The following is a 27,981-nucleotide window of genomic DNA, read 5'->3' as shown; positions in this document are numbered from 1 at the left end:
CGAAAGCAGGTACCTAACAAAGATCCTCCTTTTTGTTGAGAGCATACGGCTTGTAGTCGATAGTCTTTATTTAAAAAATTTCTTGTAGATACAAAAAGGATTTGTGAATGTGTGGTCCGAGCGTTTTGAATGGCCAGTGTATAAAAAACAGCAGATGTGCCTCCATTGATTTTCAAAGTTCAGATTTCTAAAACAAAAAAAACAACTGCAGGTGCAAATATTAAGTTTTTCCAATAGCTGCAGGTCACTTTTACGCACCGCCGTCCGCGAGCCACATATAAACTACACATAATTCCTCTTGTCATAGTCCCCGTTCGGCGTGGCCCTCTTGGTCGGTGCGTATTTTACCGAGTATCCAGAGTTCCCGCTGGAAGGACAGGAGCAGCACAGCATCGATCCCCCGACCAGCAGCAGCGCCGTGGCCGCCCAGCCGATGTAGAGCGCGGCGCCGATCTCCCTCTTCTTGGACCCGGGCACCTGCGGGTTGTAGAAGTCAGATATGATGTTGTTGGCCATCCAGCAGAGGGGCACCAGCACGAACAGAGCGCTGACGATGTAGATGACCCCTCCAGCGTTCACTACCCGGGCTTTGACGTACTCGGCTTGGATGCAGTTGGTGCACTGCGCTCCCGCGATCACCACCATGAGCCCCAGCACGCCCATCACCGAGGAGATGATGGTGAGCGCTCTGGCCGCCTGCAGGTCGTGGCTGAGCGCGAGGACGGAGTCGTGCACCTTGCACTGCATCTGGCCCGTGCTCTGCACAACGCACGACATCCACAAGCCGTCCCAGATCGTCTGAGCCACCACGATGTTGGCCTCGATGAACGCCGTCACCCTCCACATGGGCAGCCCGCACGACACCATCACCAGGAGCGAGCCGAATACGCACAGCGATAGTCCCAGGATCTCCAGTCCGGCCGACACCATTTTCACTCTTTGCGTTCAGTCAAGTCCGTGTGGAACTTTTAAAACTCTCTCCCAAATGTATCTTCTGGAGTGCAAAGGTATATTTCTGCTCTTTCTCTCTTAGTTCTCGCCTCGACGTGAAGGAGCGTCGGTCGTTAGTTGCGCATCAATCACCACATTGGAGATGTAAGAGACAGCAGCTCCGGGTCTCTTTGTTGGTTGAGGCGATGTGAAAACAACTGGAATCACAGTAGCACCGGATCACGAATATCTGGGGGGGGGGGGGGTGTACGGACTAGAGGATACACTTTCCATCCAATCAGCTGTCGCCGCATCTTCGGGGGACCAATGAAAACGCAGGGAAGTTGTGAGGCTGAATAAAGCGGTCCAGGGCGCATTGTGCGTTTGAACAGTTATTTACAATGAATAGGGGGAGCAGGAGAGGGTTCGAAGGCGCACGGTGGGGTGGGAGGGGGTTTAAGGCTGTGGAGCAGCTAAAATGCAGTGGTTGGGTGAATCACGCCACTTGTTATTGATTTTTCAGACATGGAGGCTAATGCCACATGTCTGCGGTGTACACGCAGCTTAAAATGGTCATTTCACACCCAATTGTGTAAGAGGCTCTTAATTGTCTGTCTTAAAATGACACAAAAAGGAAGAAAGAAAAGAACCTGTCATATTTATTTTAAATGCAGGCTATTCACTTTAAATTGAAGCAGCCTTAACAGCTTTATCTCAGTGTGTTTACCAAGAGAGCCAGATCCTCTTCTGTTTCCCTGTCCGACAGAAACATGTAACAAGTATCAAGGCTTCCCTTCACCGGAACAATTTGCCATCACACACTAAATTCACTAAAACGTTTGGATTATACAAAATGTTCTTTATTTGATTCTTGAAATCAAGTTTTTCTTGCTTCTTTATATATGAATTCATAAAAATGATTTTGTGATTATTATGTATGTATTATGTGTTTCTACCATGTTATTGAATATGTGTTTTTGTATTATTATGTTTTGAATATATATATATATATATATATATATATATATATTGGTGGGTTTAACTCAAAGTATAAAATAATTTGAAATATAATGACTTGTCAGGAACTTTATTGTTAATTATACTTTGTTGAAATTTAAACCGGAAATATCCCATAACGAGCCTTTGATGGTGTTTTTGCACAACCTATATACATTTCAGAATACAATCCACTAGTGCATATTTAAACCAGGATATGCTTTATGTAATTACAAGAGGTATAAGTGGCATTATCACAATGTGAAAATACTTTGCTAAAAGTAAAAGTAATTGCATTCAAATTGTTATTCAAGTACTTTGGTATCAATCATTTCATTTAAATTGATTTTAAATGCTTGATTTCCTATTGGGTAGCTAGCTGTGTAGGCCTATCCGTTTAAAATCTATGTTTTTAAAAGCTCATCATTGGTTGTGTTTCGTATGCAAACATTTGATCTGTAAAGTAATGTGTGATTGTCAAATACATAAAGTGGGCTACTCCTCGGAAATTAGTGAAGTAGAATAAAATGAATTAACATGGGAATGGAAATACCAGAACCTAAAATAGTACAAAATGTGTAATATATTTAACAATAGGCGACTTGATTTCCACCACTGGATATAACATAGGATATCCAGAGCATTTAAATATTGTATGTACGCTTCGTGGTCATATAGAAAGTGTAATCTAGTCAAATATATTTCGTCACAAAGCCAGATATAGCTTGCCGGTTTTAAATGTACAATTTATATCAAATAGTTCAACGTCAAACATTCCCACGAAGTCATGGGTCGACAGGGGGAAAATGCCTTCTACTGGGGCGAATAGTTATAGAAACTGTCACACTTGGACCGCCATGTTGGATCCTAAACAGAATGATGTTTAGCTGGGACAGCCGTCCTGGCCGTTGAACCGTAATGGCGCCAGTGGCGGAGCAACAAGAAACCCTAATGACAAGCCTTCGGGGATGAGGGCGGAGCCGACTCACGGGAACGGTTTCCGGGTTTCCCTTCCTGGGCTGGGACAGCGGCAAGAGGCAACTGCTCCAGTTGATTAACACTTATTCAAAGTTACTCTCAGGTAAGGAACTGCTCCGTGGTTTGTTGTTTTATGTTCGTGTTCTTTTTTTTAAACAACGTGTTTGAATAAGACGGAAGGGAAGAAGAAGAAGACACACCGGAGAGTCCGTTGAAGCTTTGCTGGCAACACGACACCAGCCGCGGTAACAACTGTTGCTTGCGACAGTTTGACAAGTTAACGTTGACAAAGTTTCAGACCCGTATTACACTCAAAGTCGGTTTATCAAAATACTTTTAAAAGAGGAAATCCCAGTTTAAGTAAATACGGTATTTATCTGCGCACGTAGAAATGAGACTCGGTGAGTGTCTGTCAGACTGGGTGTGGTGGACATCCAACTGTTATAAAGGCCTTCAATCTCCCCTATCCACTGACTCAAGCACTGATTTATAATCTCCGCACTTATTTGACACAAAAGTAAATATTCCCTCTTCAGATTTTCACTGCAAAGATGAATGTCCAATACCTTTTATTTAAAAAAACACTCAATGCCTTTTGAGCTCATTTATTGTCCCATTGTTCCAGTCCATACTTGATCTAACTGCAGGGAAACTCCCCACACTTCAGTGGGCCTGTACATATTCCTAAATCAGCCCCATTACAACAAAAAAATCTGCAAATCAAAGCATTAACTTCCACACATTTCCTGTAAAACCCGCTTTGTGTAACATTCCTGAACCCTGAAATCGCTCTCTAACATCCGATTAATCCTTGACCTTTTGATTGTAAGGGCATGTTTTGCGCAAAATAAATTTGGCGTTTGGACAATTTACACAATAACAGCGGGGAAACAATTACATATTGTCATTATGTGTCCGTCTTGAGACGTGGCCGAGGGCCACCATTGAAGAGTTATCATCCATCTTTTGCTTGTGCTTTTGGCTCAATGAAAACATGCATATTTCACTTCCTTTTCTTGCTGAGAGGAGAACAACGCGGGCACAGAGCTGTGTGTGAGCTGTAATCTCGGGCTGGCAGCTGCACTTTACTTCAGAAACAATATAGCTTTATACCCGGCTAGACCGCGCTCCGTTCTCTGTCAGGAGGACAGCATCTCTGAGCCCCGAAAGACGTCTCGGGGGTCTGATGCAGCACCTTCAACCGCTCTCTGACCCTTTCACCTTCCTGCGATCTTGTCTCACAAACACTGAGCTGGGAAGACATCTGTCTGACACTATTAACTACGAGAGGACGTTTCCTCCCGTTTTGCATTGTGGTGTGAATAGAAAAAACAAAAAAGTTGACAGACCAGAGTGGACCTGGACTATTGTGTGAGTCACGCAGCAGGATACCTTTGTTCACAAGAAACACCGGGTGAAGGAATAACTTTCATCCCTATGAGTATAGATTTATTCTGATAACATTGTCCGGTTTGACATTTAATTTACTTAAACCTGTCGGTCAAAGAAATATGTCTGCCCTCACTAAATAGGCATAACGAGGCTATGATTACCTCAATTCAGGGCTGCAACTAACACTTGTTCTCCTAGTTGAGTAACCTCTCATAACAATATATATTGTGAAATTTATTTATTTCATTAATCAATTTGCTATATTCTTACATCCAAATGCCCGTTAACAAAACATACAGATTCTATCACCAGGAACGAGCATGGAGACTAACCTTTAACCGCACCACAGTGTTAGTTTCACTATTAATCATCGATGCAGAGTCCCCCCCCCCCCCCACCTTAAACTTCATGGTACTGTACAGCAGCTGTGTGAGTAGCAGTGTTATGATAACATTTTGATGCCGTACGACTCCCACTTGTTTTGAGTAATTTCCTCCCCTGTCCCCATCATAAATGGCCCATCCTGTACTTTCAAGTGTGTGTGTGTATTATAACCTGTCCTGCTGGTTTCCTTATGCTTGAAAGGCTTTTTCATTCCGTGTATTGTACCCCCCCCCCCCCCCCCCCCCCCCCGCCCGTCTCTCCCTGGGCTCGTATTATATAGTGTTTCTAAAACCATGGCTTAAAAAACAGTATCATAGTTTTTATTACTGTCTCCCACCACTACTACCTTTGGTCCCCAAGGGGCTACTTGATTACAGTCAAGCCCCCCCCCCCCCCCCCCCCAAACCTCACCTCATTATGCTCGCTACCTCTCGGGTCCCTTGTTGCCGTGATCAGTTGCCAGTAAATTACCGTTTTTTGTGGTCGTGCCACCGAGTTCACAAAATCTCCATGGTGTGGAATTATTGTTTCAATGTTTCCAACGAGAGCAGAAAGACTTCAAACCACGGGGAGGCGGGTTAACGGGCCCTCGGCTCTGCCCGTCAGGAAGGTGAATAGTTCTACCAGCCTTGCTGCTGCTGCCCCCTTCATGGCTTCCCTCCAGCCAATAAATCAACTGTAAATGCATTACATGCCAAGCACTTTGGCTTTACTAAAGTGGCATTGTTTTTCCCTGTTTGGCCCAAACTGTTTAATCTCCCCCCGTGTGTGTGTGTGTGTGTGTGTGTGTGTGTGTGTGTGTGTGTGTGTGTGTGTGTGTGTGTGTGTGTGTGTGTGTGTGTGTGTGTGTGTGTGTGTGTGTGTGTGTGTGTGTGTGTGTGTGTGTGTGTGTGTGTGTGTGTGTGTGTGTGTGTGTGTGTGTGTGTGTGTGTGTGTGTGTGTGTGTGTGTGTGTGTGTGTGTGCGTGCGTGCGTGCGTGCGTGCGTGCGTGCGTGCGTGCGTGCGTGCGTGCGTGCGTGCGTGCGTGCGTGCGTGCGTGCGTGCGTGCGTGCGTGCGTGCGTGCGTGCGTGCGTGCGTGCGTGCGTGCGTGTAAGCAGCTCAGCCGATTAAATGGCCGTTATTGAGAGAGTCTTATTGAAGTGTACCTCCTGCCTTGTCTGTCCTGTAGTGTTGTCGTTGCAATATTGGAGCGCTTTAATTAATCTGCTGCCGGGATAAACGCTGGTTCCCACAGAGCCTGTCGAGGAATAACACTTGGGGTGGGTGTGGGCCGCTACATTAAATGAGACGTTCATTAACAATGAAAGCACATTTATTATCATCTTTGTCGTGTTTTTAGGACTGAACCTAATGTTTGAGCCACGGTAGTGTTGTGGGTATAGGAATTGGGTTGTTTAGGCAGTCCATCACTTATTTATTTATTTATTTTTGCCACGAGACCATCGTGGATTTATGCACGATGGTCTCGTGGCAAAAATAAATAAATCCCCAGAGGATGAACCCCAATTACTTTTTTTTGATGACTTTTCCTCTCTCATCACCAGCAGCTCAGTTTTCACTCATCCAATAGAATTTCTCAACACCTGTTAGATTGATTGGCACATATTTTACAAACAGATTCATATTCCCCAGAGGATGCATCCCGATGACTTTGGTGATCGTCTGAGTAGCACCACCAGATCAACATTTTATGGTTTTAAGAAAATTCTTTTTGACAGCTTTTGTATGAAGTGTCGGGACATTTGGGACACACATTCACGTTCTTCACAGGATGAATTTTGATAACTTTGGTTATTCCCCAACATTTCTATGCAGCTCTGCCTTCAGGTCAAAACGATGGTGTAGGACGGTTAACATTGGGAAACAATCAGGCTGAACAATGAATCATTTGGTCCATGAAATATCAGAAAATGTCCATCCCACTTTCCCAGAGCCAAGGTTGACAAATTCAACTGTCCCAAGCCCGAAAGATATTAATTTTACTATCATAGAAGACCAAGAAATCCATTCATTCTTAATGTCAGTGCTTATATTTACACTGGGTTTAACTGGGTTAACCTTTTGACACTGTGGCCCTCCAACCTGGCACCCCTCCTCCCTATATTATCGGTGTCTCCCCCTTGCTGTCCTGCTATGCGGTCGGGACCCGAATGTGGTCAGGGGTGAGGCACGTGTTCTCCCTCCTCCCCACAGCTGAGCTGCGCTATATAGGAAAGGCTTCAGGAACCAGAGGGATAAACAGCCATTGTTCTCCCTGCGGGCTCGGTGAAACCACGCTGTCAGTATGAGAGCTCTCTGCCTACTTTCACGTTAGATGCACACAGAGCCCCCCCCCCCCCCCCCAAAAAAAAAAACAACAACAAAACAACAACTACCATCTAATGGATATAACAGTGAGAAATTCTTCCCAAAGTGTCCGCAACTGTGCGTTTGTCTCATGCCAAATAGGAGAAGGTCAATCCAGATTCCCATGCCCCCCCCCCCCCCAACTACCATTACATAACCAGAGTGCATCTCCGTTTGGCAGCACACGGCGGCTTGCCTCGTTCTAATGCTTATCACACTCCACCTGTCAAGGGCCAGTGTGTCGGTGATAAAACAGAGCCTGTTCTTCCTGCTCCGTCATTATGTAGCTAATTTATCAAGCGGGCTTGTTGCTCTGTCGTCTGCTCGGGGTCATCGAGTGTGTGGGGGGGGGGGCCTAGAGGACAGTTAAATGGTAGTGTGGGAACACCCTTTGTTGCCAAGGGGCACTCAATCTCTGCTCCTTCAGCGTGATAGTGTTAAAGAACAGGGTGGTCGTCACGGCAGCCCGAATAATGACCGTCGTGAAGCCGACTCCATGTGCAGTTACAGTTTACAACATACATGTCCTGAGGTGGAGTCCTCTTTTGTGATTCCTGTTTAAAATAATTAGCCACATGTCATGGAGATTACTGAAACTGAAACTACGGGTCCTGATGTCTAATCGCTCTGTCGTGGCCATGTGGACGTCTTGTTAGGTCAGGTTTAGGGTGGGCCATACAACGACACAAATTTATAGTATAGCCTTCATGCAGAACAGCTTGATAGCAATATGGTGATTTTTTTTTCTTTCTTTTGTATGATTTCATTTAGATAAAGACCCATTTCTAGCATTTCTGGCAAAAATTTGACTTTAGCTTTACAAAGAGAGCATCAACAACCGATTCAGAGCAAAGCCCCTGTGGGAGCAATGAGTAAGCAGCTATGGCAGCTAAGAAAGTTATGTTGCAATGTTGCAATGCAACATATCGGGCTCAGTGGATTCCTTATGTCAAACCTAAACAGATTTACTTACAGCAAAGCAGCTTAATTACAGAAATATTTGTGTCTCTAACACATTTTAGGAGAGAGTTTGAGCCGCGGCGAGTAATTACATTTGGAAATCAAAAGAAAATGTGAACAAAAGCAACATTGTCTGGTTGCACAAAAGAATCAGCACTATTATTAAATATCATTCTCCATGACTTGACTTCATAGACGCTTATGGTTTCCTTTGGATAGATAATACATCACTTAAAGAATACAAAAACTTGTGAATTACATTACAGTGTGAGTTTAAGCAACGTATTTTTTATTTTTACGTTTCTGGAGAAATATTTTAATCAAGATGCCTGGAAGAAGTGTTTTTTTGCTGTTTGCAGGGAGGAAGCTACACGAAGCTGTTTTTTTATGATGATTCATCTCATTTCATTCACCGCTTTATCTCTTCTTTTTTTCCGTCATCAGACATCCAGTAAGCAGCAGCGATGTCTCAGTCTGGAGAGAAAGGGAAGGTGAGTAACGGGCCCAAATGTCCACCACACACCACAGCCGCACAGAGTATTCAGGAGGGGATTCTAATAAGGCAGCAGTGATTAACACTCATGCTGCTCCTAATCTCATGCACACACACTCGCACAGGCATCCAGAGGGGATATCCTGTATACAAGTGTAAGTGTTCAGTGGCCAGGCTTTATTGCCTGTTGAAACGTCTCAGTGATCGGGCATCATCATCAACCTCACTCGTACACACTCACTAGCACCTTCGCTTCCCTAATAAAGTTATGGAAAATTGTAAAACATAGGAAATCACATGAAACTGTATCTACTATCATTACATGTTTTTGTGACTATTTCAATACTTCCTCATTCATTTGCAGCTTCTGACCTTCATTTTGAACAACTTGTATGTGTTTTATTGTGCTCTGCAGTTCCCAGATGCAGCGGGTTATGTCGGGTTCGCCAACCTCCCGAACCAAGTGCACCGAAAGTCTGTGAAAAAAGGGTTTGAATTCACCCTCATGGTTGCAGGCGAGTGATCGCGCTTTTCTTTTAAAAGTAGACTACATGATGTCTTTAGAGAATAGAGCTTTTAATCTCCGTTCTCTCTCATTGTTTTTTCAGGAGAGTCTGGTCTGGGCAAATCGACGCTGATAAACAGCCTGTTTCTCACTGATCTCTACCCTGAACGCTACATCCCCGGTGCAGCAGGTACACACACACACACACACACACACATGCATACACATACACAAATGTGCACACTGTAATAATAATAGAGAAATGTCTGGCGCAATGTCTCCAGCAGCGCATTATTTCAAGAGGAATGTTGGGAATGCCTAAGTCTCAAAATATGACCCTGCCCCTTCTTATGACTTGACTTAGGTTAGGACTTGTTCTGGCTTGAAAACAATTATCCAGGCCCTCCCTGGTCTGTGCAGATAAGGGAGAAAAGAAAAGGGTAGCTCTTTTAGATGACAAAACCCATGCTTTCATATCCACCTTCTTTGAAGCCTGCGGTTGCGGCAGATGCTGCGTGTCAGCACTTAGCTCGGGCAGGATTTTTAAAGAAATGTTAAAGTTCCACTCGGGTTCCCGAGGCCAACGGTTAATTGTTCCCGTGCTTCCGCTTCCGCAGAGAAGATTGAGAGGACGGTGCAGATCGAGGCGTCGACTGTGGAGATCGAGGAGCGAGGGGTGAAGCTTCGCCTCACCGTGGTCGACACCCCCGGATACGGCGACGCCATCAACAGCCAGGACTGGTGTGTTTGTGTGCGGAGGAGTAGGAGTAGGAGTAGGAGTAGCAGTAGGAGTAGGAGTAGGAGTAGGAGTAGTAGGAGGAGGAGGAGGAGGAGGAGGAGGGACGGACTTCCTGTACCGGCGTGCTCTCTCATCCTTCCCCTCCTGTCCTCAATGACTCCCTTTCTCAAGTTTCATCCCAAAAACTCCCTACTTCCTCCCTCTGCATTCCCTATGTCTAGATTTCCTTCAGCCGTGTGTGTGTGTGTGTGCGCGCCTGTGTGCTATCCTCTATTTCTTGTTGATTGTCCCGACATAGCTGTACATTTACTCTCCCGACGAAGGCTAACAAAAAGGACACAACAAACAACCCGCCCTTTGCTTTCTCTCTGCAGAATATGTCTCTTGTCACCTTCTCAATAATAAGATAAATAATGTTTAAAAGTTAATAAATCAAGCTTCTGCTTATTATAGACGCTTTAACTGTACATATATCAGTTAAGTTGGGTGCAATTGCAGGGTTTTAACAAATTTAAAGAACTACTGAACGCATGGTTACAATGCATGCTGTAATACCGCAACATCACAGGTTCAACTTTGTTGCATGCTCTCTCCCTCTCCCTCTCCCTCCCCCTCCCTCTCCCTCCATTTCCATTCTGCCTCTATGCTGTCATCTGTCTAATAAAGGCAAAAAGTGTCATGCTGTGCTTTCTGCCCAGAAGATGATTTAATGCATTCATCAGTTAAACTTTGTCTTTATCACACCAGCCAGTAATAAACACAAGGTTTGAAAGTAGCATATATCCTGTTTTTTTCTGGTGACAGGAAACGGATCACTTATTACCGATATAACAAGATGTCAACTTTTCTGCAACTATACAAAGTGCAGCTGTAATTTAACGGTTATTTGGCGTGATTTTAAGGGTATCCGTCCGTCTCACTGCCTCTCTGTTTGTCTCCGATGTCAGCTTCAAGACTATCATCCAGTACATCGACAATCAGTTTGAGAGATACCTTCACGACGAGAGCGGCCTGAACCGAAGGCACATCGTGGACAACAGGGTGCACTGCTGCTTCTACTTCATATCTCCGTTTGGACACGGGTAACCAAGCACATTGAAGATTACCTTAAAGAAGCCTGTTCCTATTTCTCTCTTGTCCCACCCCCTCAAAAAACATTTTATTTCTCAATGTTTTTTGACTGCGTCCTCATTGTTCTTTTTCTATTTCATGATCTCTTTCTTTGTCAGCCTAAAGCCTCTGGATGTGGAGTTTATGAAGGCCATCCACAGCAAAGTCAACATAGTCCCGGTCATTGCCAAGGCCGACACGCTGACACTGAGGGAGAGGGACCGCCTGAAGAGGAGGGTGGGTTTTGAAGTCCACACACACACACACACACACACACACACACACACAATATTTAGATCTATAGCCGTTGTTTCTACAGTATAATCATCTTTCCCCTGGAATTGATTCTTGGCACGATGTTGCCAGGATGTTTTGAATTTATTTTTATGTGCTTGTTTTTGTCTCATCTACAGTTATATGGTTTATCCATTAGAAAGTGGGTCACTGGATGATACGCTAACAATAGCAAAAAACAAACACCCATCCATCCTCATTGACAGCCCGGTGTGTCAGACATCCGTGTGTTCATGCACGTGTACTTCCTCGCGTAATTGTGGCGATTCGCGGCGTGTGCCTTGTTTTCTTAATGAGACGGCCAGCCAGCCGAGTACAGGGAGGGACGACATGCGGGAGGAAACATGAGGGAGGGACATGCGCAGGAAGACAGTGTTGTATATAATATAGGGGCAGCACATCTCATACACGTCTCGACCCATCCCAGATACGTCCTGTTGGATGTGACCCAAAGTGTCTGCCTGCACGCTCCTCAGCTTCCTGCCCCACAGTAGTGCAACGCAGCACAACTGATAACCTCTGCTCCACTCTACTGACCTAACACCTCACACCTTGCAAGCAAAAAATGCAACAAACATTCTTTTTGTCTTCTCAAATGTGAAGGATTGCCGACTTAATCTCGGTTTCACGTTAATATAAATCAAATGTTTTTGGACATTTTATAGGCAAAACGATGAAGTAACCATCAGACTGACTGTAATGGAAAATGATCATCGGTTGCAGTCCTAGTTCAGGGGAAAAAGAAAATTGCAGGCAGTGAATGGGCTGTTGTTGCAAATGCCTGCTTTTTAATTGGAAAGCCAATGCCCAGACCTCCCACCTACCTCTCATTGAGGTCTCGGAGCCGGTGGTCTGGCAGGGTGTCAGGCTGACCGGAGTCCAGCTCGGCTCCGTTCCCCCCTCGGCAGCGAGTCTGCTTTGTTCGAAGGCTCCCGCAGTCGGAGTCCTCGAAAATTGCTGATGCGCCATCCCGGAGAGACAACAGGGTCACAGTCTCAGGACGCACACGGTGAATTTCTTAAGACAACAAGATTTCACATCCGCCTCATGAGGACAATACAATAACTCGGTAACTTATTTATATATTTTTTTTCTGTATCACAAGAACATTACAGAACAGACATTAATGTCGGAAATAAACCTGTCATGTTGATGGATTTTCTTTTTTGGTGAAGCATTGTGACAAAAAACATATAGTGACATGAACATGGAAGACAGACGTAAAGAAAGACATTCGGACAATAACATAAAACATCTATGATGACGTGGTTAATGAGTCCGGGAGTATTGTGTGTGTGTGTGTGTGTGTGTGTGTGTGTGTGTGTGTGTGTGTGTGTGTGTGTGTGTGTGTGTGTGTGTGTGTGTGTGTGTGTGTGTGTGTGTGTGTGTGTGTGTGTGTGTGTGTGTGTGTGTGTGTGTGTTCATGTTCATGTTTGTATAAGAGGCAACAGTATAGGTCAGAGTAGTCTATGACATATGTGGTGGAAAGACAAAAGATGTAGTGGAATTGTTTCAGTGGTAATAAATAAATAAATACTTCAACAGCAATATTCTTAAGCAATAATAATAAAAACCATCATAACAGTTATGATTACATTGATTTAGCAATTAGGTGCGAGGCCAGACCGGGGCAGCGGAGAGGCCCCTTACTCTGTGTGAACGTTGCCCCCAAACATCGAAGGTGAAATTCCTCCGCTGCGTTGTCCTTATTAAGAGACCTGCACCGTTGAATTGTGCTCCGTGGAGCTGTTTTGTGTTTTGACCTTCCTCAAACCTTCGGAGTGTTCCTCTGGCACTTCAAATGAACAAAACCCTGTTTCCGCGCACCACCGCCCCCCCGATCCACAGGCCTGTTGGCTTTCTGACCCAGCTGGCAGAGCAGAAGCCGTAGACACAACTCTTGTTTAATTTTCTTCATGTATTTGCTTTTCATTCCGAAAAAGCATCGTGTGCTGTAACAAAAAAAACAGCAGTGGAGCAGGAAATGATAAAAAAAGAGAAGTGTGGCGGCGGAAATAGAGTAACATTATCGCTCCGATCTGACCGACTTACTGTAGAACTGTCCCACAACACTATCTGTCCAGCAGAGTTTGTTCACATGCTCCGCTAAGTGTCCCCTTAACAGACATTTCCCGCTGCACACTAAGGAGCTGATGAGTTCAGCAAAATGTACAAACTCACGCACATAGTCCCACACACGTGATAACTACCCAAATCCTTATTTCTAAACTATATTCATACACAGTAAAAAGAAAATTGTACTGGTAACGGACACACGCAAAAAGTTTTATTTAGTCTGCCTGTATCTAACGAGAGCGAGCTCCTGGACAAGTTGTTATTGTCAGGAAATACAGAGGGTTGATTGAGCCATCTGCCCCACATTTAGAACCATCACCATGTGTCCCTAAAGAGGGCATTTTATCTCCTGTTTGGGCATACACAACGTTTATCTCCATCTCAATTTGTGCTTCTGTGCAGTCTGAAGTTTCAGCCAGTAGCCCTGATTTAAAGCAACAGAACCGGCTGCATTTACATGCATTTAATTAATTAATATCATTAACTCCTGGCTATTTCACGGCAAGGTAATCACCTTGCCGTGAAATACGAATGAGAAATACGAATGAAAATATGTCTCTTAATCAAGAGACATATTTTAAATTACAGCTAAATTCCTGCTGGTGAAACCTCAATATTTTACCGTGTATAACCGTAAACAGGTTTGGAACCTGGATGTTCTTGCACATGCAAATATGTAAAGCAAATACCAGCACAGAGATCACTGCGTCTCATAGCTACGACCAAAACTGTACAGAACTGTATTGGTGTTCCTGTTTATTAAGAGAAACTACTAAAGAAGCACACGTACACAGGACAAATTATCTGACTATAAAAAAAACATGAGACCGCCATATCTCTAAATAGGTATCTTATTTCATTTTCACGTAATGTATTTCAATTATTCTAGGGCTTTTTACAAAAACAAAGAAATGGGGCGTGACATCCGCTTATTCACTCATTTCCTACAGAAGTCATAGAAAATGCTCTCTCTCTGCCTCGACACACTGATCACAGTAGTCTGGTTTCTTGCGTGCTTGTAAACGTAGTCGTTGTGAACGCTAAGCGCCGCAGCAATGCTCATTCGTCTCTTCAAGTGTCTTTTCAGGAGAAGAAACGTATTTGCTCTGTTCGATCAGATTAGCTGAAGTGGCTCTTCGGTATACGTGGCTGAGGGTCCTCCCATTCAGTCGCGGGCCGCCAAGAAGCTGCCACGAAGCCCCGGGGCTGGAGGATGATTGATCTCCCCCAGCATTCCTCCCGCAGTATTTATTAGTTTTTTTTCTTTTCTGAAGGGTACTTTCTCACCGTTTTGAAACCGTTTATAAGGGGGAAGCAGCTTGTACAGAACAATATAAGTTTCCTGCTATGTGTCGAGACTGTTCCACTGACGAGACACAACCTTCTGCCCTCTTCGCGTCTCAGGCTCACGGGACAAATCATCCAGCTTTCATCCTCTTGGTTCTGCTCTCCTCTCGCCCGGTCCTTCCTCTCCTGGCAGCGCATCATTCTTCCGCCTCGTACTTTTCTTCCTCTGCCTCTTTGTGTCCTCTTTTTTTTGTTTGTTATTTGCTCTATTGCCTTCACGGGGTCGCTGCGGTCTCAAGCTCATAAGTTGCCCTGTGGAGGGTATATTGAGGGACTGATCCTCTCAGTCTGGGACCTTTCAGTCATATCCTGTGCTGGGCTTTAGTCTCAAACTGCTTCACTGGCTGTTTTTCTGTTTGAACGTAGAGGAACCATACAAGGCTGGTTTAGACTGGAATCCTGATGGAGGCAAAAATCATACAAATACCCCCCCCCCCCCATACGATTCTATCGCTAGAACAATTAATCGGTTAGTCAAATGGCAGAAAAACAATCCGCACCCTCATTTAAGTCACTTTTGTCTCAAGATTCTCCAGATCCAGCTGCTCGATCGTGAAGATGTGCTGCTGTTGTGTAGATAACTGAATGTCTTTAGACTGGTAGTCAGAAAAAAACACTAGTGTAATAATTGAGATGATAATCCACAGATCAATCGCTAATGAAAATAATGATTAGTTGCACCCTTGCTTGATTCAAGATTTGGATTTTACTTACTAGTTAATATTATTATTATTTCTCAGGGTAAATTGGTCCAAATATTTGTATAAAATTCAATGTGCTTTTTGAAAACGGGCATCATTAATGTGAAGTATTTGAAATTCGTTGTAAGAACAAACAAAAACACTGGTTAGGTTGCCTTTCTGATCAAATGAGCTTTGAGAAAGTAGTATTAAACCCTTTTTAATTACGATGAAAGGTCAGCAGAAGCCAACCTGAAGCATTTTTGCCACAGACCTCGACCCCAATATAAGCGGTATCTCTTCTTCTGTGCCAAGACTAAAGACCCAGAACCCCGCTCCTCCTCTGCTCTCTCTCGCACAAGGCGGCAGACGATAGTTCAGCCCTCCGTCCTCCCTCTGTGTCCTCACTCATCTTCCTTATCTCCTCTCCTCACTCCTGTCGCAGCCCCCCCCCCCCCCCCGCCCCAGCTGTGTGAACCAGCTCTACGGCCCCATCGGGACACATTATCAGCACCGTTTTAAAAAATAAACAAAATCCCTATAACAGAAAGTGACGCAGTTTAAACAAAGAGGCAGCTGATCAATGACGTGTTCTAAGCAGGCGCCTCATGAGTAAAGGTTGAGTGGTGATTACTTCACTGCTCGTGTGTGTGTGTGTGTGAGAGAGAGAGAGTTAGAGTTAGTGTACAAGTCCCCGGTCAGCTTGTGCCCCGTCCTTTTTCCTGCCAGTGAAACACTTATTTATTTTTCTGCCCTCCAGCAGTCATTGTGCCAGGGCATGCTCCACGTCTCTGCAGATTTCTAAAACAATAATGTGCTTTTCCCTCGTTAAGCGGGCCGCTCTGTTACACGCTTTCATCCGTTCTCAAGAAAAGAAAGTACAGCGTGAAAAGAGCAGGTTTCCTCGGCGAAAGGGTCAAGCTTCGGGTTTCCGGACTGTGGCCGCGCCGCTGATGAGTCACCTCTTGCTGTTGAATCTTTTGAATGCCGGACCAAGTCACACAAAAGCCCCGATGTGTGGTTGAAACACTGAACCTGCACCGTCCTCTTGTAAATCTCACGTAGATACAAGATTACATGAATAGCCGGATTGTTCGTCCCCGTGTTCTTTGATCAGAGCGAGAGGTGGGTGGTCTTAACCGGACTAATACTTCACCCCAGACAATGGGAGTGTGGGTGGGTGTGCGTGCATGCAAGTGTGTTCATCACCGTAACTTATATAATGCCTTCACATTGCCATGGTGGGGGGGACAAATCCAGCTGTTCCCGCCCGGTCCGTTCCAGTCTGGACCGTCCACTCTCGGCTTCTCAGACTCTGACTGAATATACCTGGAATGTGTGTTTCACGCGCATGCATGCAAGCGTCTTTAATCCTGTGAACAGAAAGGTATTGTTTGCTGCGTGTCAGTGCTGTACTTGAGAAAGGGGGGATAATGTTGGAAAAGTCCAAGGGATTTGCTCTGGAGGTGGTTCTGAAGGTCCATCCTCCGTCCACCTGGAGCTACAAAGCTCCACGCACGTAAACTCTTCTCCTACTCCCGACGCCAGATCATACCGTTCTCTTGCTATGTGTGTGTGTGTTTGTGTAGGAGGCTGGTATGAGGTCTAAATCCCTCCGACCCCCCCTAGCTCAGGTATTGTTGGGGCTTTCTCAACCCCCCCAAGACTCCCTGCAGGCAGCAGAGAGCCGGTTAGTCGAAAGAGATTTCCTGTCAAGAGAGAAGCATTTGTTCTCTAGTGCCTTAAGTTTAGCGAATCAGTTTGGAAACCAAAGAATAGTGGTAGGAATCAGCTTCTTTCTTTTTTCTTTTCATGGTGCCAGACCTCTCTGTTGTTTGTCTTGTGATTGAGGTTTGAAATATTAATTACAGCTCAATACTCTCTCTCTAATTATTTATATTTCTCTGCAGATTCACTTGAAAGCCACATTGGATCCTCGTGTGAGAGACTAAATCATAGTTTTTTTTAATAGTGAACTCTTGTTTTGTTGGCAGAAAATGGTGACGCAACCTCTTGAAACTTTAAACCTTTTTCTACCCCTCTGGACTTCCACAACTGGAGATGCCGGTACTCATCGCAGCATTTAAGTGTGTTGCCGCCTTTATTTCATGTGGGAAGAGCCCACAGAGACAGTAATGTACAGTTTATTAGCTGCACAGGTGGAATTCATCAGGGCGTTTGGGCTGAACTGAGACAGGCCGAAGCTTGACGCTTCAGCTGCAGTGGAACAGACTGTAAATGTTGGCAGCAAATATGAAGCTCACTTTTTTTTTTTTATAGCATATGGATTTATTACACTTGTGACACTCAGTGTTGGATACCGCTAAGGTGACGAACTAAAACGCTGCTTCACCAAATGCTACTTCGAGTAGTTTAACCCTCACCGCGGCTGAGTCGTAACCTTTTACCGTATTACTATTGAATACTGCTTGTTGCTGGTCGCATATCAGGTTAGCTCTTTCCTCTGACGTGTAAATTAGACTTAGAAGGTGCAAAGTAAGCAGTCCTTTGATTCACCGATACGTAGACGCACAGTTGGACCCACAGGGGCTCTCGTGAGGGACAGAGAGAACGCTCTGATTAAAACGCTCCTCACCATGACCGGGATTTTCCTTTTTAATAAACTCAGCGGTCTTGGAAAAAGAGGGCCCCTGTCCCTCGGGGTGGTTTTCTCAGTACGGCACAAGTTTTCAAAAGCGACCGAAAGCTCAAGCAGATCTACTGCTTCTAACGGCAACGACGCACCGCTTCCTCCCCATGGCCACTGTTCTAGGAGCTGGCAGGCAGCCGCGAGGTTACATAAGCGTTACGTAAAAGTGGTCCGGTCCCTCCGAATTCCTGATCCTTGATCTTCTCAGTCAGGGTTGATTAGTATCGTTTGATTGTTTTGTGTTTTGGAAGGTTTTTCTCTCTCTCTCTCTCTCTCTCTCTCTCTCTCTCTCTGCATTGTTGGTACAATGCTCTGGGACATGTTTCTACTTCCAAGTATTGTTCTCTCTGTTTGAGAGTTTCAGCTCAATGGATACACCAGGCCAGGCTCAGCTGTGTCTCAATCACACTACAGCTGTATCACTGCTGTGTGAGCTCCTGCATGCGGTTACCTGTTAAACATCGGGACCACAATCCCCTTCTTTTGTCTCATTTTCTCTTTTTTTTTTTTTTTTCTCTCCAGCGGCTATTTGTTTTCTGCCAGCGAGGTTTGTCATTGCTTAGCGGGCGATTTGAGTCATTCATGTTTTTGGGAATGAACCAGTCACGAAAAATATTATTCCCGGCCTCACGGGTTGACGCGATGAAGCGGCTGATCCCCGTAATGATGGCTTTGTGCCCTGTTTCGTTATGATTGGCGGGCTTCGGTCAAACCTGCTGTGCGGTTGCAGAAAAAACTGCTTAGCCATGTCTCCCACGGCTCCCCCCCCCCCCCCCCCCCCCCACCCGCTGTGTAATTACATCTATGTATAGGCCTGCGGGTATGCTATATTTGGGGCGACACATAACCGCCACAGTGTATTTTCTATTCCTAGAAGTGAAGCGAGCCCGACTGTACGCTGAAGAAACACATGCCTCACCTACAAACTGTGTCTCATTTTGAAACCGTTTTCCAGCGGCCTCCGCCCCTCTCACTTATCACAACTGCCCGACATGACGGAATCACCTTTTCCACCAACAATGTTCCACATTCGGAGATGTGAGCCAGAAACGCAAGGCGGTTCATCTTTCCCTTCCTTTTCCAATTAATACTGAGGCCTGTGAGTCTTGCGTGGCATTGTTTACGTGTTGCCCCCGACAGCATCGAGTGGACCTGCACGGCCAACCATAACAGCACAGGGAGGAGGGAGGGTATTACAGCCCAACAGGATGGTCATAAAATCAAAATGGCTCCCACTGCCAACATCTGTGTGCCAAGGAAAATACACAACTTTGTAGAATAGGGGGAGGGAGACTCCCGTAACATCAGGGATCACGGCCTACACTGTGTACAGTAAATCAACAGGAGAGACTACAGGGATTTGGAGCAGGCAGTGATTTTTGACATCCCATGATCCCTTAGAGGTCTTGATTATAGGTGTCGGGCCGTACTAAGCACACGTTGCCAAACGGATGAATGCAGGTAAACAGCCATTTAGCAGCTTTTGGCTCACCGAGGTCTGAGAACAGATGATGGCAGACAACGGACTCATGTTCATGTGATGATCAGATATTGTTTCTGGATATTTAATTGTAGTTTGCGTTCATTAAATATATGTTTTTCTTGGTTGTTCATTTAGCTTTTTGTTTAGTGATCTACCAGTTCAATTTGTTTTCCTGTTTTCTCGTGTGACTGGATTTGTTGTTTGTTTCTTTTTTTTGTTTCTTTTCTTTTTTTTCCTGCCATTGTGTCACTTGTGTTTATTTTCCCACTGAGTGCAGAGTTTCCCAAAAGTCTTCACGCTCATGCCCCACGAGAGCGATGTTTACCTAGCGCGGTGGACGGATCTGTAAATCGTGTGCATTTTTAAGGGGAACACTGGAGGGAGAGGCTCCGGTCCTGAGTCGCGCTCTCCTCCCGAGTCCTGCGAAGCCCTGTTTGTTTTTGGATCTACCGCACAACAATGAGCGAGTCTCCCTGCACACACACACACACTATCATGGGATGTACAGAGCTCACTGAGAAAACAAGCAGCAGCCATAACAAGGGGCTCAAACAGGAGCTGAGCTCTGTAGGAAAACCTGCGCTCACTTCCCAGGCTCCTGGCTGACTGACCACTGTCCTGTTACACTTCAGTACATGAAATAAAATGCAGCTTTGATGTTTAGAATAATAAATACTGACATCTGTCCCAGAGGTAGCGGGGAAGAAAGCTCCTATTGTTTCAACTTGTTTCTCCACCGGTTGGCCCTGTGAATAAAGCAGGGTGAGAACCTTCTGACTCCGAAACACACACACACACACAGGCACAGGCCGTTATTATTTTTTCACCTGTCTACCCTTTTTGTCTCACCCCCTCTTGTCCTCCGCGGGGGGGCTTTAATTAAATGTGTTGCTGCAACAACTGGCACTCGCTCGCACCCTCCTATTAGTCTATAGGGCGCTCTTACTTTCTGTTGGGTCAGAGCGCCAGCTGTTATTTTGTCCATATGACTCACAGTTTACACTTTTATAACGCACATGTTTTATATATAGATATACTTTAGTGTCACGTGGGAATTAGCTGTAGCTTTAAGTGGTTTTAGGTCACGGTTATATTGTCAAAGTTGTATTAAAGTTAAGAATAACTACAGTACAAGAACATAACATAAGCATAGTATGGATAAAGTTAGTATACGATATACATTATAAGCATCTACTACACTAAAAATGAAGTGTGTAAAAGATATTTCCAAGGAAAGGGGTCCTTGGTGGTTTTGACAGTGAGGATGTTTGACTGGTTTTTGAATGAAGGGGCTTTCTCGATTGCTTTCTGGTCCGTTCATTATCGAGATTGTTCATAGAAAGTCGAACTGACCCTCTGCAGGTTCCAGCAATGGAGTTTTTTTCCCGTGCAGCGGTACACCTCGGGAGTTCGCGATGAGGTCACGACCACTGCCAACTCACCCCGTGTTTTTCCTCCTGTTCCCACCTCTCAGATCCTGGACGAGATCGCAGAGCACGGGATCCGGATCTACCAGCTGCCCGACGCCGACTCCGATGAGGACGAGGAGTTCAAGGAGCAGACCCGGGTCCTGAAGGTGAGAGAGAGAGAGAGGGAGAGAGAGGCACACGCGCTCAGCTGATGCTGGAAGACACAGAGCTACGTCAGACACTTCCCTCTGCTGGTTTAGTGATTCGTCCTTGCTTCCTCCCCCTTCTCTCCGATACCTTTACTTTCCACATCCCCTCCTCAGACTTTGTATCTTTTTGGGGATCCTCTGACCTTTTATCTCCCTCTCCCAGGCGAGCATTCCCTTTGCTGTGATTGGCTCCAACCAGCTGATCGAGGTGAAGGGGAAGAAGATCCGCGGTCGTCTCTACCCCTGGGGAGTCGTCGAGGTGGAGAACCCCGACCACAATGACTTCCTCAAACTACGCACCATGCTTGTGTGAGTGTCCCCCGGCAATAAAAAAGCTTAGGTATTAGGATACTCGGAAGGAAAGTCTTTTAAAAAACCTTGGACAGAACTTCATCCTCATTAAGCTGGTTTTACATCCACTAATTAAATAGTTTACAGCGAAGCTCTACTGCCTCCCAGTGTGTGAAGAAAGGATCGCATGTCTTGTTTCGTTGCAGGACCCACATGCAAGACCTCCAGGAGGTAACCCAGGATCTGCACTACGAGAACTTCCGCTCGGAGAGGCTGAAGAGAGAGGGCAGGTGAGATGCTGGCTTTTGTATACATCTCTCTTCAACAGCACGTTGAGCCGCTCTGTGTCAAGCAAGGTTTTCTGACCTACACGTCTGGGTTCTCTGCAGGGCTGTGGACGAGGATGAGCTGGACAAAGACCAGATCCTGCTGCAGAAAGAGGCAGAGGTAAGAACGCACACGCGGCTCCTCGTCTCACTTTGAACTAAAATGTGTCTCAGTTGATCCAGCAAGTGGATAGCTGTAAATACAGGTCTTTCAGATTCATATTAATATAATACTCACATGCCATAATGCAACTCTACTTTATTAGAAATTGGGGGACAAAATCAATAGTTCTTCCATATTTTCAGTGCAAAAAAATTTCGCTGTGTTTAGCACGAGGCAACAGCGCCTAAAGGAGCATTCCAGTGCTTTTGCGTGCGTGTACAACTCGCATTACTGACAAAAAAAGAGTTTTTTCTTCTTCTTTTTTTCCAGGGTCCAACTTGTTCAACTTAGCTAATGCATTTTGATGAAACGCACGTCCTGGTTATCGTTAAAGTTACAGAACTACACAGAAAGAATGCAGATATCTGCCATTTATTAGTCCCAGGAGAAAATATTGTTTTATGTGCAAAACCATAATTACAGTGAGTCTGGTGGGTTTATCACTGGAATATTTATTTTTGAAAACTTAAACAAATTCGTCAAAAGTATTTCCTCAGGTGAAATATGGCTGCAGGCTTTGGTAAATGACTGGCACAAGGTGTAATGAACTGTATCTCCATTTCAGTGTCAAAAACACTCAGACCTGATCAGTCAAACCACAGTAACCCATCATGGAGGGTAAATGCAGACTCACCCTGGCTGTGCAGAAAAACTGCTCCGTCATCTTTGTTGTACACATGGCATCGTAACACTCTACCATAACATTATGTTTCTACTGGCTGTCAATCCTTAAGTGTGACTAAATGTTTGAAAGAGAAAAAAAGGTCTAATTTATTATCCCGCTGCTATCTTCCATATGTATTGTTTACATTTTGGGAGCCTGCAAGTCCCCAAGCAATAACCTGTTTCCTGATTGCTGTTGATTGGCCTGTTTGTGTTGCTGCTGCGGTGCACCCATAGTGCACCGCAGTGAGCGAGCGGGCGGGGTCCAATCAGAGCTGTTTGTAAACAATGTGCCCAAGGGCAGGATATGCCATCACTTCCTGCCTGGATGTCCTGGCCCAGTTTTATGGTGGGAATGACCTCAGTTCTGTGAGGAGACAGCGGCTCATTTGTTTACGTGTTGTCAGGGTTTGGACTGGGAGGACAGACTACTAGCTATTGTACTTGTATAATACCAACTTGTCCTGTAATACCCGGAAACCCGTTGAATCCATTTTCCCGTCTTTGAAAACACATGGTAAATGACAGAAAGATGTTTAAATGTCAATATACAAGTATTCCAAAATTCTTCTATTTTTCTGAGAATGAACTACTAATTTATTCACCAGAGCTCCCCAAAATAGATAACGTTGCCACATGAAAGGGCTGAAAGTTATGTTCAGGATCATATTTACGTTCAAACGGTAGTTTGTGGACCAGAATATTTTGAACAGGTTATTTTGTTGACTTGTTTGCGTTGTTCTATGATCAGTTTGTGAACATTTCTAAGCAAGTTACTATAAATGAAAAGGTTACTTTATTTTACAGGTTCCTAGTTTTTTTATTTTTATAAAGGTTCCTTAAAAAAAACTGTATTTTGTCCGAATTACACTGTCCAATTATGACACTAACAATGTATTAATTGGGAGTGTCAGTTCACAGCAGGTAAGCTGTCAAATTTGGCTCCATGTGTAAATGACAATTACAAGCAAACATACAGTTTTATAAATATCAAAAATAAAGTTTCCAAGAGAGACTAAACATTCACTTAGGTTTGAATTGATCCCAATGTTTGCAGTCATTCAAATGTTTGTAGTTCAGTAAAAAAACAAACGCACAGTCTGACTATTAAGAACTTACAGGAGCCTTAAAATAAGGCGTCACCCATCATCCCTTCCCTGGAAGTAATCAAATCAGATTTTATTCGTGTCAATCCTGGATTTAATATGAAAAAACATAATGAATCTATGTTGAAGTTCAAAGTGATATTCCATTTAAGTCGTAGTTGATCTTGTCACCTGGACTATGCGCTCACATTTCATGTTTTTCAGTCAACCTTTCACCTTAAATTTCAAAACAGCGGTAGAACAGCTGCGACTTGAGACCCGTTGGTCTTCAGGTGCACATGACTCTGTACTACATATCCAGATTAAATTCACACATCCATGATATTCCAATCACAACCGGTGGAAAGAGAAAAGGCTACGTACTGTGGTTGTAATTTGGAGTACTATTCTGAGCCACAAGATGGCGACAGACGTTAAAGGAAGCTCCAGGAGAGTTTATTGATTGACAGTGTGACTATTGATGGCTTTAAAAGCTTTACATCCTCATTATCCACGTTATAACATCATTCACCCATTGTTGCCTTCTCGTTAACATCTGTTTACATTCCAACAATTATTAATTTATTGTTTGACAATGATTTTATACTTCATTCATTTTTAAACACTTTCATCACAACCGCTGATATAAATTTAGATTATATAATATTATTACGTATTAAAATATATTGACTGTCTCTTCATTTGATTGAGTGATGACTATCTGTCTGTATCATTTATTTACAGTAATGTAGCAGGTTATCTTGCAATAGCAAAGAAATTCTCAAGGTATAACACTTTAACACTACTTCAAGTGGACGTCCTCAGGGATGCTTTTTCATTTTGGTGATGTCTTCTCGTGCAAAGTGATAATCGTCTCGTTGCTTTTGCATCAATCAGTCAGCGTGTGTTTCTATTCTGAAGTTTGTCTCTTTATAGATTGCACTTCCTGTCTTGTTCAGTCATTGTGGTTGAAAGACATGTTGTAAAACATTCAAGCTTTCTGACCCTTTAAGAACACAAACATCTGATTGGTCGAACCAGAAAGTGTAAATTCATATTAACCATAACTGTTATTGGTGTAAAAAGCAGTTGGTGAAATATTTTTCTTTTACAAAAACCACATTAGATGATATGAAAAACGTATTGTCACAAAGCTGATGCTGTTTTTCTCAGCTCATGGGAAGTTGACATTTTTGTGGTTTTAACACAGACAGCGACGTTATGGTAATGAAGCAGATCATAAGAGCAGAGCAGAGACACATTTGCTATTTTAAGCTTTCGGTTTGACTTTAAAATACACATTAGGTCACATTAGTGTGTAGAAGTTTAGGGGGTCTATTGTCAGAAATGGAATATAAAATGAATAAGTATGTTTTATATACAGTGGGTACGGAAAGTATTCAGACCCCTTTAAATTTTTCACTCTTTGTTTCATTGCAGCCATTTGCTAAAATCAAAAAAGTTAATTTTATTTCTCATTAATGTACACTCAGCACCCCATCTTGACAGAAAAAAACAGAAATGTAGAAATTTTTGCAAATGTATTAAACAAGAAAAACTGAAATATCACATGGTCATAAGTATTCAGACCCTTTGCTCAGTATTGAGTAGAAGCACCCTTTTGAGCTAGTACAGCCATGAGTCTTCTTGGGAATGATGCAACAAGTTTTTCACACCTGGATTTGGGGATCCTCTGCCATTCTTCCTTGCAGATCCTCTCCAGTTCCGTCAGGTTGGATGGTGAACGTTGGTGGACAGCCATTTTCAGGTCTCTCCAGAGATGCTCAATTGGGTTTAGGTCAGGGCTCTGGCTGGGCCAGTCAAGAATGGTCACAGAGTTGTTCCGAAGCCACTCCTTTGTTATTTTAGCTGTGTGCTTAGGGTCATTGTCTTGTTGGAAGGTGAACCTTCGGCCCAGTCTGAGGTCCAGAGCAATCTGGAAGAGGTTTTCTTCCAGGATATCTCTGTACTTGGCCGCATTCATCTTTCCTTCAATTGCAACCAGTCGTCCTGTCCCTGCAGCTGAAAAACACCCCCATAGCATGATGCTGCCACCACCATGTTTCACTGTTGGGATTGTATTGGGCAGGTGATGAGCAGTGCCTGGTTTTCTCCACACATACCGCTTAGAATTAACGCCAAAAAGTTCAATCTTGGTCTCATCAGACCAGAGAATCTTATTTCTCATAGTCTGGGAGTCCTTCATGTGTTTTTTGGCAAACTCTATGCGGGCTTTCATATGTCTTGCACTGAGGAGAGGTTTCCGTCGGGCCACTCTGCCATAAAGCCCCGACTGGTGGAGGGCTGCAGTGATAGTTGACTTTGTGGAACTTTCTCCCATCTCCCTACTGCATCTCTGGAGCTCAGCCATAGTGATCTTTGGGTTCTTCTTTACCTCTCTCACCAAGGCTCTTCTTCCACGATTGCTCAGTTTGGCTGGACGGCCAGGTCTAGGAAGAGTTCTGGTCGTCCCAAACTTCTTCCATTTAAGGATTATGGAGGCCACTGTGCTCTTAGGAACCTTGAGTGCTGCAGAAATTCTTTTGTAACCTTGGCCAGATCTGTGCCTTGCCACAATTCTGTCTCTGAGCTCCTTGGGCAGTTCCTTCGACCACATGATTCTCATTTGCTCTGACATGCACTGTGAGCTGTAAGGTCTTATATAGACAGGTGTGTGCCTTTCCTATTCAAGTCCAATCAGTTTAATTAAACACAGCTGGACTCCAATGAAGGAGTAGAACCATCTCAAGGAGGATCAGAAGAAATGGACAGCATGTGAGTTAAATATGAGTGTCACAGCAAAGGGTCTGATGTGATATTTCAGTTTTTCTTTTTTAATAAATTTGCAAAAGTTTCTACATTTCTGTTTTTTTCTGTCAAGATGGGGTGCTGAGTGTACATTAATGAGAAATAAAATGAACTTTTTTGATTTTAGCAAATGGCTGCAATGAAACAAAGAGTGAAAAATTTAAAGGGGTCTGAATACTTTCCGTACCCACTGTGTATATGTATATTATTTAAGTATTTTTGAAATATGTTTTCAGATATATCAATCAACTAAGCGAGGACACAAAACTTAACTTTTTCTTTTTCTTCTCTCTGTAGCTGAGACGCATGCAGCAGATGATCGCTCAGATGCAGGCACAGATGAAGAGGAAATCGGACGAGTGAAAGAGCCGCAGCGGAAGGGAAACGCCGTGATCCCAACCCCCCCAACACACACACACACGGACACATATATGTATTCACACGCACAGACCTGGTCCTCCTCTGAATCCATCCCTGCAGATCCACCAGGAGTCCAGATATCCAGGATCACATCAACTTTATCTGCACACCACCACCTCTTCTTCTTCTTCTTCTTCTTCTTCCTCCCTCCAAACATCCATCCATCAGCTCTTCAGGAGAAACATCTTGTCAAGACTCCTCTTACAATCCACATCTAGACCTCGCTCATTATCCCATCTTGTATGTGCCAGTTTTAGTCTTTGATCTTTAGTATGACTATACAGAGCTGCCAGTGTTACTAAGAGGTTGTGCCACCATACTATCATGTTTACAAATATATATATATATGAATTATGCATTTTCCATTCATTTTGCCATCGGGTTAAGATTGTTTTAACATATTTTAACATAAAAATAGTTTGCTTCTCATGTTTTTTTATTAGCTCACGAGTGATTCGGTGGCCCATCTCCGTTACCTCTGGATGGTTTCACACCTTCGGGGCTTCAGTGTGATGATGCAATAACTATAAATATTACCACAGTGAACTCTTAAGTGTGCTTACGAATGAGGTATAAGCTGTCCATGAGGTGTAAGCTGTCCATGCAGAGAAATGCTGTTTGTTCTTAATCGTGTTAAAACTAGAAACCTTATTTTGTAGCCAACCCTACAAACTTTAATTCTAGGTGGTAGTATTTGAACTAATACCACTTTGTTTTAAAGGGAAACAACAATCTTTAAGATTTAGTATCATGGTTTAGTTGACTATGAAGGGCCATTTTGTTAATATATATTTTTTGGATTTATCATCAAGAGCTGCGCGATCTTTAATGTCGGTGCCAAACTACAACTACAGACTGAAAACTAATCCCACTGTTCAGTCCAGGGACTTAATGTGTCCATATTTGCTTCAGTGGTGTCATTTAATATGTGAAATGTTCTGTTTGTACACGACATGTGCCGCCTTTCATCGTAATGTATTCAGGCCATTTAAAAGTCAAATACTTAAACATGTAACTGTTATATGGGTAAACGCCCTGCAGAGCCTTCAAACATCGATGTGTTGTTGACATTATTTAGTTTTTCTGTCTTTTATACGCAAATCTGTCTGTTGAACTTATTAAGACACACATTATTATTATTATTAGTATTATTTCTTAACCATGTTTCAGTAGAGACTTGTTTTTAGGTGTAAACATTTTTATTTTTTTTGTATTTCTCTCCAAAATAAAATGTCTTTTAAAA

The 27,981-nt window shown here is 43.8% G+C and overlaps 2 protein-coding genes across 2 annotated transcripts; one reads left to right on the top strand and one right to left on the bottom strand.

The window, feature by feature from the left end:
• Positions 1-264: 264 nt before the first annotated feature.
• On the bottom strand, positions 265-1,110 carry cldn5a (claudin 5a). Its single transcript, XM_076099289.1, has one exon. It carries the CDS (start codon positions 928-930, stop codon positions 283-285), a length of 648 nt encoding a protein of 215 aa, XP_075955404.1. The 5' UTR covers positions 931-1,110; the 3' UTR covers positions 265-282.
• A 1,806-nt stretch (positions 1,111-2,916) lies between these two features.
• LOC142957449 (septin-2A) lies at positions 2,917-27,981 on the top strand. Its single transcript, XM_076099288.1, has 12 exons — positions 2,917-3,007; positions 8,432-8,478; positions 8,896-8,995; positions 9,089-9,175; positions 9,603-9,726; positions 10,672-10,806; positions 10,954-11,071; positions 20,839-20,940; positions 21,146-21,291; positions 21,480-21,563; positions 21,663-21,720; positions 26,616-27,981. Exons 2-12 carry the CDS (start codon positions 8,452-8,454, stop codon positions 26,679-26,681), a joined length of 1,047 nt encoding a protein of 348 aa, XP_075955403.1. The 5' UTR covers positions 2,917-3,007; positions 8,432-8,451; the 3' UTR covers positions 26,682-27,981.

The sequence above is a fragment of the Anarhichas minor genome, unplaced genomic scaffold, assembly GCF_050575085.1.
Source record: "Anarhichas minor isolate MPS153535 unplaced genomic scaffold, ASM5057508v1 ptg000025l, whole genome shotgun sequence".
NCBI classification, from domain to species: Eukaryota; Metazoa; Chordata; class Actinopteri; order Perciformes; family Anarhichadidae; genus Anarhichas; species Anarhichas minor.
The sequence above is the reverse complement of the archived record's forward strand: the minus strand, read 5'-3'. Positions and strand labels throughout refer to the sequence as shown.